We start from the raw sequence: 13519 nt of genomic DNA, 5'->3' as shown, positions 1-13519 counted from the left end.
GTGTAATGTTATCTGGTCTTTGGAAATGAACGGAAATGAAAATCATGGGTGAATCATTTACTTGTTCCAAACCCTGCATGACTTTGTTTCTTCAGTGGAACACAAAAGAAGAAATTGTTAAGAATATCCCAGCCATTCTTTTTAAAATAATGAATATAAATGAGCACTGGGACTGTCAAGCTCCAAAATGACAACAAGCTCCTTGGAAGTATCATAACAGTGGTTAATATGACTCATACATTACATTACATGTCTTCTAAAGCCATAAAGTAATAGCTTTGTGTCAAGAACACACCAGAATTTAAGTCATTATTCAAACTTTGATCTAGCTCTTCTTGAAGAAGTAGTGATGAAAAGTATTGATGTTCAATTCTTTTGAATTGGATCTTTTCAAAGTGCTGATTTATTTTTTTTATCATCACAATGATTCAGTTAAAGAGCTCACAGCTTCTTATTCAATTATTTATTTGAAGACTTCAGTAGGTTGACTACCCTGAAACATATAACATTCCCTGTGTCAGAAAGATAGGGCAATATTTAAAGGGACAGCCATTTTTATTGGTGTCCGATACCTTAGTAGACATTATCGAGTGCACTCATTCAATCCCACAATGCAATGCAATAACAAGTGTGCAATTGAAGTATGCTCAATGGCTAGGGTATACCCATAAAGCACTGTGAGAGTTGCGTGCTGAATAAATTGGTGTGAGTTTGTGGCTGGGACTATCTGCTATGCAACCAATTAGTTTTTCAGCAAACTTGTTTCAAGATTGCAGTTCTTTGTTTTTTTAATCTCTGATCCATTCAGAATTATTAAGTCTTTTCTTGCCCCTGCCAGTGTAGGAAAAATCAAAATTGCTGATCAACTCAGTGCCATTCGGGGGCAAAAAATGTGGTTGCCGGACATCAAAGAACAATGGGGCACAAACAAAGAGAGATTTGTTCACACTGTAGAGAAACAGACTTCACATGAAGGATAGAGGGTGAGCCAACAACTAAACCACAAAATAAAAGCTGCTATGCATTCAATAAAAGTACTCCTAAAAATAAACAACACCATGTCTAAAAGTCCCAACGCGATATTCAGCACCTAGAATGACCAGCTACATTTGATTGAGCTGTAATATCAATACAGACCCGTCACGTCATTCTCACACAAACACTGTAACGCTGGTGGAAATGCAGAGATCTGTAAAACCGAAGTACCGTATCACATCGCAAGGGCGGAAATATTTTGATCGGCCCCCCAATTCCTATGGCCTTTTATTCTAGCTTTTTGTTTTAAGCATTAAGCCCTGAATGTGCGTCTCTATGTGCGTTAAATTACAGAAACGTCCTTTATCACATTACTGGGCATAATCCATGTGTCTTAAGCAGATAAGCCCCACAGAGGATGATCGCTCTTCTGCACAATTAGTAGCTTTTTTGAATGCAGGATCAGAGCGGTGTTTTTATTAAAAGGGCTCGGTGCAGACTTTGTAGCTGCCAAGTGGGAGATTAATATGGCATCTACAGCACGATACATTTGGTGTGAGAGAGACAGAAGGGGAGAAAACAAGAGAGAGAGGTAATGCACAACGGGCCACCACAAAACAAAACCCCCAGCTGGCAAATGGGGCAGAGGAATAATGGAATTTAGCGGATTGTGAGGTTTACATTAATGCGACTGTCATTGTGCATTACCAGACTGCTCATCCTCGCTTTACACGGCTTTAGTGCTGGCATCCTTCACCAAACTCTCAGCTATTACATTAATATTTATCACAGCAATATGCAAAATTGAGGCTTCTTTCTTGTTTTTCCCCTCTTGTTGTTTCTAATTTCATTCACATGGATACAATGTAGATGCTGGTCATAAAATGAGTTTTGCTCATTCCAGCCACTCTGTGTGATGGATTTCAGGGAATCGGAGTGAATCAACAGTATCTTGTGCTGAGAGAAACAGCAGCTCTATATGTATTCTTAGAAAGCAGAGCAGACAGAAGACAATGCCCCACAATAGATGGGAAAGATTGGTGACGTCTCTGTCTCCTGGCCTTCTGAGCTCTTGATATGATAGTAATAATACAGATAGGAACTTCTGATATCCTAGAATACACTACAACAACCTAGTTGTAGTGACTGAAGTCCAATCCAAAAGACTTAAAGTGTTCAGTGCAATAATGAATTACTGTTTCTGTGAAGGGAATTTAAATGTTTCATCAGAGAAAAAAAAGAGTCCATAATAAATCCCATCAAATATTTCAAGATCTACTTCAATATCCAGACTAATTATTTAATGCATTTTATATTTAACAACTAAAAAAAAGTATCAGTACTTACTGAGACACAATAAAAATGTGTAAAATAGGCTATTATTTGAAAAAAATTTGCATGATAAGCTAATATAGCAAAACTGACCATTGTCTGATAATTAAAATGACATGTGTATATATATATATATATATAATTTAATGTGGCAAAATTGACCAATATATATATATATATATAATATATACATATATATATATATATAGAAAACTGACCATTGTCTGATAATTAAAATGACATGTGTATATAAATAATTATTTTTCATGTTCTGGCAAATCTGCAAAACTTTATATTATTTATACTCTTTTGTCCAAATAAACTAAACTCAGTGGTAACAGTTGCTAGGTGAGGTGAATTTAGATCTAACCTTCTAATGTGCAGTAAGAAAAAAAATCATTTTGAGATTTGCTTTAATAGTGTTATTAAATTGAATAGAGAATAGTGTTTGCTCAATAAATAAAATTTAAGTGAGTTTAAAGATTTACTTTAATTGAACAAGTGATGACAGATAATCTAAATGTAAAAAATAAGGTAATATGAATGATCAATAAAATATTAAATATTGACCGCTGCTCTTATCTTAAAATTAATTAGTAAATATATAAATCTATTGTCTTGCAAGATGTTGTGCAATCCTTGTAAGTTAATCACTACTTAAACATGCTTCATTTCTTTGTCACTATCATCACCACAGAGACTCAAACACCCGTCTCTACACGTTGGAACCAGCATTGGAAGAAAACGATGAAATGCATTGGGCTGTTTTAATAATAACAGCAGAACAGACACCTCCAGTGTACTGCATGTCATCCCTCCACTCCAACAGCACTTCAATTAGCCCCGTCTAATCTAACTGCTATCTCCTGCCAGCCAGCAACACCTTCATCAAAGATTCTGCTCTACCAAGATGCTAATGCACAGGAACGCAGAAATGTACTACGGCTAGTGCCACTCCTGCTCCTCCCTTCAACGCCATTACAGAAGGTGTCGGCTCAGCAACTGTCACAAACACTTTGCAGGGAACTTATAGCCAGACACTGTGACGCTTTCAACACTTTTACAAAAAGTGTGAGATGATGTCTGTAATGATGCTCTACAGCTTCCAAATTCATGTCATAAGAAGTGCAACTCTTTTCTAAAGTGATTACCGTCAGGACATTCATCATTTCCTAAAAAAAAGACTTAGTCATGGTGACAAATCACATAATATGACAGATATCTGATCACTATTACCATACGACTGAGAAAACTGACATTTTCACTAATTTACTGGGGAAGCAATATCATGTTTAGTTACGATTAGGCCTAGTTTTTACATTTGACAGGATTCAGAGCTGAACATGCATCTTCACATAATTTCACCCAACTTCAATCCTAAAAACTGTATTCTTGGCTTTGTCTATGGTGACACCAAGTGGTGAAAGAGAGTCACAGCATTACACCCCAACAAAACAACAGCAAGTAAAACACAATCCTAAGGTCACTTAATTTGTGAGTCATATTCAACTTAATATTGATTTTAAATACAAAACTGGACTTAAAAAAAAATCTTTTTCAAGACAAAAAACAATATAATACACACCAGATAGTGACTAGTAGGCAAGTACATCAGTATTGATTTCACTACTGATCATCGCTGTCTTCACTCCATTAGCACCAAAGTGAATGATTTTCAGTTGCTTTGTCAATGCAAACCATTGTCAGTGTGAACATCCCTCAAGGCAGACATACAGAAAGAGTGGTGTAGAGAAAAACATGCTGGCTGCGTCCAAAAATACAAAGTACTTACTCCGCAACCATTAAAAAATATGTTCTATTTAGTATGAATGTCTGTTACATGAATGCATTCTAGAACATTTTTTAAGTTGTCATTGTCATGTGACCTACAGCATCGGTTTCATCACTTCACTGCTCTCCGGTAGCCTCATGGGATAGTAAAGTGTCCACTGGCAGAATCTCACCACGAGTCACCAGAAGTAGTAGTTTATTAAAGTACTTTTTTCCTACTGTTTTATGAATGCTGTGAAATCGGACATACTACTCTTTTCAAATATTATTTTTAGCCTACTACATAGTCTGCAATTATGCGTATTTGGAAGCAGCCAGTGTAAGAGAGGCAAGAAAGTCTATTTAAAAAGTACTCACTGATATACTCCAAATCTGCATTCCATCTGTGTAGCCAATCATCAAGCAGAGAGGCGGGTCAGTGCCGCTGCCATGCATCTCTTGGAACTCTGGTAAGCGGGCCACATCTGGACACAGAGCAAGAAACACACATCGTCAGAAATGACACAGAAATAAAACAAATCATTCACAAAGGCTTAGCATAAGTTGTAAACAGCTCAATAAACAAACAGATGATCAGAACAATGGAATACATAAATAATGATTCAAAATTTGCCAAAATATGGCACCTTTCTGATCACCACTGTTTATTCTTCTGATGAAAAGAAAGTGTAAAAGCAAAGATCACAGCTGAGTTGTCAAAACAACTGGAAAATTAGGAAAATTATGTCTAATCTTCTGACAGTCATCTCATCACCATGATATGTTTGCTGGAATGAGGAGCATGTTCAGCATTTAGATGATCCAACATTGGTGCAATTAAAAACTTTGCTAACCCAATATGACAAGATAAATATGAACTAGTAGCCTCAAACCACATTTAGGATTTGTGTAACATTTCAATGCTTGTTATATTGTTTTTTACAAATTTTTTGCATTAAAATGCTCAAACAGGACAATAAACATATTTATAATATCACAAAATATTTATACTTCAAAAAAATGCTGTTCTGTTCTTTAGAACATTTTATTCTTTAAAAAATCTCAGTTTTATTACATGATTTCTGAAAAATCATGCGATACTGAAGACTGGAGTGATGGCTGCTGAAAATTCAGTATTGCCATCACAGGAATCAATTACCTTTAAAATATATTAAAATATAAAGGTACATTTAAATAATAATATTTCACAATAAATCATAATACCCAAATGAATGCAGCCTTGGTGAGCATGAGACTTCATTCAAACATTTAAACAAAAAATAAAAAGTTGCAATACTTGGGCTTTAAGACCCAATGTGTTCATGTCCAGCATGCATCAAACCACAATTTAAAAAAATAAAATACACATTTTTCCCACAACATCTAGCAGTACAGCGTGACATGCAGCATGACCAATCAAATGTAGTCTGACTAACAAACAAATGATTAATTTGAGCTGGTTCTTTTATTGAATCAAAACACACAGCACAAACTTACCATTGATGTCTGTTTTTTCAAAACGGACCCAAACTATCTTCTCTTTTTCATCATTTGGAGGTGTCCCAGTATATGCCTGAAAATGCAAAGATTAATAAAGGCTAGATTATTTTTTTTTTTTTTTTTTTCTAACTAAATTGTTCTTGCTCTCACTATCTATCACTTATATGTCTAAAAAGGGAGTCTTTCATAGGATCTCAACATTTTTACAACAGAAATACACTGAAAATCAAGCATTATCCAACATGGACTTTAAATTACAACACACAAGAAAAAAAAGTGAATCTCCAGTTTTGTACACAAAATTTCCAAGCAACATCTTAAGGGGAAAAAAACAACAACATTTACCTGAGGGACTACATCCTGCAGGAACGTAACTACGCTCTCCATGTATGACTGCTCTCTGCAAAACAGTAAAAACAATTCTCATGAAAATAATATAACCACACAAGAAAAGACCTGACCATTTAAACCTAAACGTTTGTGAACCAATGCAATATTTTGTCACCTTTTTGTTTATGACAACCAACATCTTAACATTTACAATACTGAACACTGAATTGGCTTTACAGCTGTAATTTTATTCACAAACAAGCCATTATGGTCTTACGTTGCAGCCTGTGCTCGAACCACAACCCCACCAGCACAGCGGCTCGGTCTGCGCGGGGAGTCAGACGCCATGGCCAGCCACTCAGTACCCTGTTGGAGCAAAGCATGAGAAGATGCAGTCTTGATTTTCATATGATCATAACACTAAACATCACTGCAGAGGTGACTCATTGATCATTCTGATCTCAATATTACTCTTAATTCAACAGAAGTAAAAGGCTACATATGATAACTGCATCACTAGAAATCATCCACCTTGCAGAAAGATGTAAACAAATAAGGCACAGATGTGCCTACCTCAGTTTAATCTGCATAACAGACCCATTCCTGTTAAATATTGATCCTGTAAACGATCTATAACATAGACTTGCTACGACAAGCGAGATAAACAAAATAAAACACTTTAAATCACCTCCAGCAAGATTTGCTAGTAACCAAATAGGATGTAAATATCCTTATTAACATCATAACAATGCGAGTAGCTCCTGATTTAGTTACATTTTACATTAAATTTAAAACAATTTAATGTGAGGCAATGTCCAAAAAGATGTCAAGAGTGTATCAGAGAAAACACAGCTGTGAGCTTTGTCAGTTCAACATTTCATCATATCAACTAACGTTATCTCCAGTCTGTTACGTTAGCTTAGCCAATACCGCTCTCTGTCATTACAACGCTTCAAAGACAATAAACTGAGCCATGACAATAACTTTTCTGACTTCCTAAAATAAATATATATGTAATGTATGTAAGAAATGTGCAGTTGAGTGTTTAATGAAGCGACAATTGTACTAACCAGAGGTTTTGTGTTTTGAATTCGGATCAACAGAAGTCCTCATAAAACGCCACAGTGAAGCTGGCATGCAGCGGAAACAACAGATGCTTTGGCCAATCAGAGATTAGCGTCGGAGACGGGTAGCCAATAGAATTAGGACAAAGGTGGGCACTTGGACATTTCTGACCAATAGTGGATGGCAAGGACTGTTTGGGTTTTTTGTTCGCTGAACGAATCTGACGCGTTGTAAAAAGTAACATTAACATCAAGGTGAAGTGTTATATAAAGCAATAGTTGTTTGTTTTACGCTCGTATGTGCATCTCCACATTTGAAAATTTGCACAACAGCCTGAATAAACGTGCACGTTATATCACGTCACGCTGATGTGTTTATTTACATCGAAGTATCGCGTGATCACCAACCAACCTATTTCGCACAACTTCGGCTTCTTCCGGAAAAACGAAAGTTTAGTCACAAGAAAACTATGAATGAATGTATCGTGGTTCTTATCTTCGAAGAATGTTTTGAATTGATTTAAACTAGTTATATTAAAATAAGTTCATGCAAACTTAAATCCTATTTCTTATTTTAATTTGACCCTGTAACAACATTTTTATTGAAGAGCATGGTTTTCAATTTTTTTATTGACCTGTTTAGCATAGCAGCAACTTCAGTTTAGAATGACAGTTTCTCCCATCATAGGAAAAAAAATGTTAATGAAATCCTTAAAACATTAAAATAACCATAATGTTTAAAATCCATAAAGTTCATGCTTGCATACAATGTTAAACCTTATGACACAGGGTTAAGATAGCAGTGAACACTAGAAATTATGTACCATTCTCCTTGCTCAGTAAAACTAAACAAAAAACTATAACATTAATCCCAAAGAGATCAAACCTTTTTGAAACAGGCGACATGTATGCTGTAGGGAAATATCTTCTCAGAAGATATTTCCCAAAAAGACTGCACAAATTCAACTTAAAGTGCAAAAATCCCTATTTGATTAATCATGTCTACCTGACTGACCTATAGCATAACAGAACTGAGCAGTGGACAGACAATAAAAGAAAAAGTAAAACTCGTATAAAAAATAATGATACAAATCAAAACATTTTCATTAGTCTGCAAAATATAAAGTATAACAATATAACACTAACATAGACAAATATGAGTGTTGTGAATGGAAGCAAGTGATTTTTGTTTGTTTGTTTCTTCTGACATTGTTACTTGCTTCAGGATTTGGTTTCTCAGTAGCTTATCTCATCTAATATCAGAGTCTGACTGTCCAGCATAAGTTAACGGATTGCATTGTATTACAAACCCGATTCCAAAAAAGTTGGGACACTGTACAAATTGTGAATAAAAACACAATGCAATGATGTGGAAGTTTCAAATTTCAATATATTTTATATATATATTTTATATATAATTTTCAGAATACAACATAGATGACATCAAATGTTTAAACTGAGAAAATGGATCATTTTAAGGGAAAAATAAGTTGATTTTAAATTTCATAGCATCAACACATCTCAAAAAAGTTGGGACAAGGCCATGTTTACCACTGTGTGGCATCCCCTCTTCTTTTTATAACAGTCTGCAAATGTCTGGGGAATGAGGAGACAAGTTGCTCAAGTTTAGGAATAGGAATGTTGTCCCATTCTTGTCTAATACAGGCTTCTAGTTGCTCAACTCACGGGCATCCAGTATGGTTTTCCGGCCTTGACCCTTATACACAGAGATTGTTCCAGATTCTCTGAATCTTTGAATGATATTATGCACTGTAGATGATGATAACTTCAAACGATTTGCAATTTTTCTCTGAGAAACTCCTTTCTGATATTGCTCCACTATTTTTCGCAGCAGCATTGCGGGAATCGGTGATCCTCTGCCCATCTTGACTTCTGAGAGACACTGCCACTCTGAGAGGCTCTTTTTATACACAATCATGTTGCCAATTGACCTAATAAGTTGCGAAATGGTCCTCCAGCTGTTCCTTAAATGTACATTTAACTTTTCCGGCCTCTTATTGCTACCTGTCCCAACTTTTTTGGAATGTGTAGCTCTCATGAAATCCAAAATGAGCCAATATTTGGCATTTAGAACATTTTCAACACTTTCAACATTTGATATGTTATCTATATTCTATTGTGAATAAAATATAAGTTTATGAGATTTGTAAATTATTCCATCCCTTTTTTATTCACAATTTGTACAGTGTCCCAACTTTTTTGGAATCGGGTTTGTAGAACCATGAATGTCAGCAAACACATACAGTAGCCTTCCCATGTTGTTGAAGCAGCGCTTGGACATTTTCAGACTGTTTCTGACCATTGCCGCCACCACCGCTCCTCGCTGAGGACTGTGTGCTCTGTTTCTTTGAAGATGTACATGAGGACTCTTTAAGAGGGGAATGGGACAAATTACAACGGGGTTTCTTCAGCACAGGTGAGGAGGAATCCTCTAGCACCCGTTTGCCTGTAGGCACTCTGTCACAGTGGGCCTCATTTTCCAGTGAGTCATTACAAGGCAGGTCTTCATAGTTTGTAAGGCTATCGGGAGATGATTCAAATATCATGCTCGTCTCACAGCTGCTGTTTTGCTGGTCCGGGATGGGCTGTACTTGAGTGCCAGGACCCTATAAAACAAGGAACTATGTATGAAGCTTGAGTGTGGTTTTATTTTTAATCTAAATCCAAAATATAATACAATACAAAACAAAAACAATAGCCTTATAAAATGAAGCAGGCCTTTATTCATTGTTGTATTGTTAAAAGAACAGTTCACCCCCAAAAAGAAAATTTGCTGACTATGTACTCACCCTCAGGCCACCCTGATTAAACATTAATCGGAACAAATTTAAAGAAATTTAGCATTACATCACTTGCTCACCAATGGATCCTATGCAGTGAATTGGTGCCGTCAGAATGAGAGTCCAAACAGCTGATAAAAACCATCCCAATAAAACAGTTTTAAACAAATATGTCAGTGGATTTTGATGTGAGAGGACAAAAGGGGATGGACATTTTCACTGGAAGAAGCATTATTATGGATTATGGACTGGTATTTCTGCCAGAACCAACAGTTTAAAGTTAAAATGCCTTACTGATGGATTTGTTTCATATAAACACCAAGCTTTTCACTTCCGAAGATGTCATTTGATGTACTTGAGTCAGTTGTGTATTATTGTAATGTTTTTATCAGCTGTTTGGACTCTCATTATGACGGCACCCATTCACTGCAGTGGATCCATTGTTGAGCAAGTGATAGAATGCTAGATTTCTCCAAATCTGTTCCAATGATGACTCAAACACACCTACATTTTGGATGGCCTGATGTGAGTAAATTTTCAGCAGATTTTAAATTTTGGGTGAACTGTGCCTTTAAATAGAAAATCTGAAACATTCCTAACCTGAGTGGGCAAAGAGTTAGTGCAAGATTTAGGAACGGAGCCACACTTTGGTCCTTGTAGATTATACACAGTCTCGTAAGGTGGCAAGCACTCAGAGGATGTCCTGAATGGCTCCAAACAGATAACAATGGCACTAGTATTATCAGCACGGAGCATGCGTTGACGCCATCTCAGTAAGGCATGGCTCACGAGCAGAACAGCATTTGAAACATTATCCTTTTGGTTCTTTGGCTGTTGGAATAAACATTCAGATAAGTGAACATTTCTAAAAGACAATTAAGACCTTTCCTGTCGCATATATTTAAATTTTTGACCTTGGCATTTTCCTGGCAAATAGACACAGCCTCCTGTGGTGATACCATGTCCCATAACCCATCACTGCCTAAAATGATGTAACGGTGCTGCTTCAAATCCAGCTTGATAACAGTGGTATCAGGCTCTGGTGACACTACAAACTCTCCACTGTAGAAGTCGTAACTCCACAGATCACCTGAAGACACATTAATGTTCATTAAATTATTGGACGCATACTACAACAAAAACAAAAACGAAACATAAAAATCAGTGCCATTTGAACACATTTAGACAATAAAGTTTTGATCGGCATTATAAGGTCTTCAAAACCTTTAAAATCATCCAGAAGTTTTAAAGGAACAGTACACCTGAAAATGTAAATGAACCTGAAAGTGAGAATGAAAATAATTACAGATTTTAATTATAGGGTGAACTGTTTCTTCTTTGAACTGCATGTCATCTCCTTAAACCAGGGCTTAGCCCTAAAGATTTTCCCTACTGGGTTTTTACTCATGCTGGCAAAATTTTCTCTGGCCCCACTACAAAAAAAGAAAAGATACTGCATCCATCTGACCTATGCAACCTTGCATTCTAATAAATAAGGCTGTTACACCATTAACATTTTACATACCGGTAAAATTACACTGTATGTCCAGTCAGGAGCAGTGAATGATTCTCTCTTTTTCTTCTGTTGCTTGATTAACATTAAGGACACATACTCAGCAGCATGTTGAATAAATTTACATTTATTTGTCCATTCAAGTGTGATAAAATGACAATTCCGTCAACTGTCCTAAGCGTTTTTCACACTTGACCCGGGCCATCCTCATTGTTAAGTCCTGGCAACCTTGCTAAACTCAGTTTAAACACCTAAACAGCATGTGTTACAATTCAACATTCTGTTTGTCGTTGCTAAAGAACAGACAATCTCTGCTGACTTGTCAGATATATTGAAACTCACTCAACATTTTAATCCCGGTTTTTCCAATCATAACCTCTTGTTATGAAATAGCTTAACCCTCTTACCTAGAGCTCGGGCCACAGCCAAAAATGGGATCTGATCGATGACTGTGCTCCTTCGTACTGGTCCATTGTGGGTCAGTCTGGGTCTCTTCCACACCACTCTATTGACTCCAGACTTTTTAATGACACTAGAGGAAAGCCAATACAAGCCATTGCATGCTGGTCTATATCATGTTGACATGCTTATGTTCTTTTAGGCTAAAAGTCAAAGAAAGCTTGTGATTAGATTATAATAATAAGGACAAATGCCAGAAAATGTTTGGTTATGTTGTCCCACTTTGAAGCTGTGGGTGCATAAACAAAAACCAGTCAGACCTCTGTGGACACACAGGGCTGAAAGAAACAGGCAGCAGTTTGTGTTTTCCTGATGAGTGTTTACATAAAATAAAAGATGGATGGTTACTTGTGAATGTTTACCAAAAGCAGAAGAGTGTGTGAATACAGTTAACATTAGTTGTGTGAGCTTACTTGTTTTATAAGAACAACTCACCTGCCACCGAGCCCCTCTATTCTCTCCCTTTCCTTCGGGAGGTCAGGTTTGTGGTCCTGTGTAATTTCTACAGCTCGGATGAACTCGTCAGTGGGGTGATCCCGCACCCCTAACACCACCGCTGAGTCCCCAACATGGGCCATTATACGGTCACGTCGTATTACCACAATACTTGCAGTTGTGCCCGATGTGCTGGGAAGTCCTGTAACCGTCTTTGGCCATTCCGCTATAAGAAAGCAGATTATATAGTTTTCAAAAACAGATCAGTGATGAAGTAACTCTTTCTGTTTAAAATGGATATGACGATGGATACGTGACGTTCAATTTCATAACTTACGTAATTTCTTCCACATGGCGTGGTGACAAGAGATGAATCCGTTTCGCAGAGCCGCGCACACCTCGTCGTCGTCCTCAGACCAAAAGCCTCTTTGTTTTTTGATGTGGTCCCACAAATGGCGGCGAGCAAAGCGCGCGGCGTCCGGACCCCCGTGTCCGTCGAACACGGCGAACATAGCCACAGCCCGCGGCCGACGAGTGTTTTTGTACGGGTGAGAGGAGTGCATCGACGCCTGCTGAAGAGTAGAGCTAGGCTCATCATCTTGAACATAAGTAACAGTGATAGATCCGGGGATGGAGTTTTGGATTGAAGCGTCGGAGTTTTGGTCTTTTGCTGGTGCCGTGATCTCGCCACGTTCGGCGGCGTCCAGTTCATCTTCCCTCGGCTCATCGTCCTGCTTCATCGTCACTAAGTCCTCCATGTATTTCCTACCGCCTTGGTCATAATAAATACTTGCTCGACATGAAAATATCCCATCCATGTTTTGATCGAGCAGAAAGGCCGATAGGAGAGCAGTGTTTAATGTTTAGGCAGGACTGTAGCCGGGTGCGCGCTTTCCTTTTTTGTTTACCTTCGATGATGTTGCGGGCATGCGCAGAGGCACCATGACGAGTCACGGGTCAGTGAAACCCCTTAGTTATTTAATTGACCCTTGATTTTATTAAGAAGAGCCCTTGCGACTGCCATAATATAATAAGAGTATAACAATATCTATCTATCTATCTATCTTATTAGTTTTTTTGACTGCCGTTTTTTTTAATAAGAGCCCTTGCGACTGCCAAATGTTTTTATTTCATTTCTTTATTCCATTGATAAGAGTATAACAATATCTATCTATCTATCTATCTATCTATCTATCATTTTATCTTATCTGGGTGAAGGATGGTTGGAAAAAATGGGGGTTAATGTTGTTTTCTTCTTCATTTTTTGTTGAGAGTGATGCATAGCAACAAATACAGCATATTTTTTCTTGAATTTTGAAAAAACAAACAGCAGTTTATTG

The 13519-nt window shown here is 37.1% G+C and overlaps 2 protein-coding genes across 2 annotated transcripts in view; both read right to left on the bottom strand.

Moving 5' to 3' along the window:
- The window catches only part of LOC109109872 (BCAS3 microtubule associated cell migration factor-like), a 211103-nt gene extending 203975 nt beyond the window's left edge, over positions 1 to 7128 (bottom strand). Inside the window, exons 1-5 of the mRNA XM_042771251.1 lie at positions 6978 to 7128; positions 6185 to 6273; positions 5923 to 5977; positions 5575 to 5650; positions 4456 to 4562 (exon numbers count right to left, since the gene is read on the bottom strand). Coding sequence (XP_042627185.1) covers positions 4456 to 4562; positions 5575 to 5650; positions 5923 to 5977; positions 6185 to 6255 — 309 coding nt within the window. The 5' untranslated portion in view covers positions 6256 to 6273; positions 6978 to 7128. The remainder of the gene's footprint in view (positions 1 to 4455; positions 4563 to 5574; positions 5651 to 5922; positions 5978 to 6184; positions 6274 to 6977) is intronic.
- A 2074-nt stretch (positions 7129 to 9202) lies between these two features.
- Positions 9203 to 13124, bottom strand: LOC109109873 (protein phosphatase 1D-like). Its single transcript, XM_042771250.1, has 6 exons — positions 12517 to 13124; positions 12180 to 12405; positions 11693 to 11817; positions 10687 to 10862; positions 10373 to 10603; positions 9203 to 9598 (listed from the first exon to the last, which is right to left on the bottom strand). Exons 1-6 carry the CDS (start codon positions 12995 to 12997, stop codon positions 9221 to 9223), a joined length of 1617 nt encoding a protein of 538 aa, XP_042627184.1. The 5' UTR covers positions 12998 to 13124; the 3' UTR covers positions 9203 to 9220.
- Between the last annotated feature and the right edge of the window lie 395 nt (positions 13125 to 13519).

This window comes from Cyprinus carpio, chromosome A15 (genome assembly GCF_018340385.1).
Source record: "Cyprinus carpio isolate SPL01 chromosome A15, ASM1834038v1, whole genome shotgun sequence".
Classification (NCBI taxonomy): Eukaryota; Metazoa; Chordata; class Actinopteri; order Cypriniformes; family Cyprinidae; genus Cyprinus; species Cyprinus carpio.
This window is presented reverse-complemented; position numbering and strand designations above follow the sequence as displayed.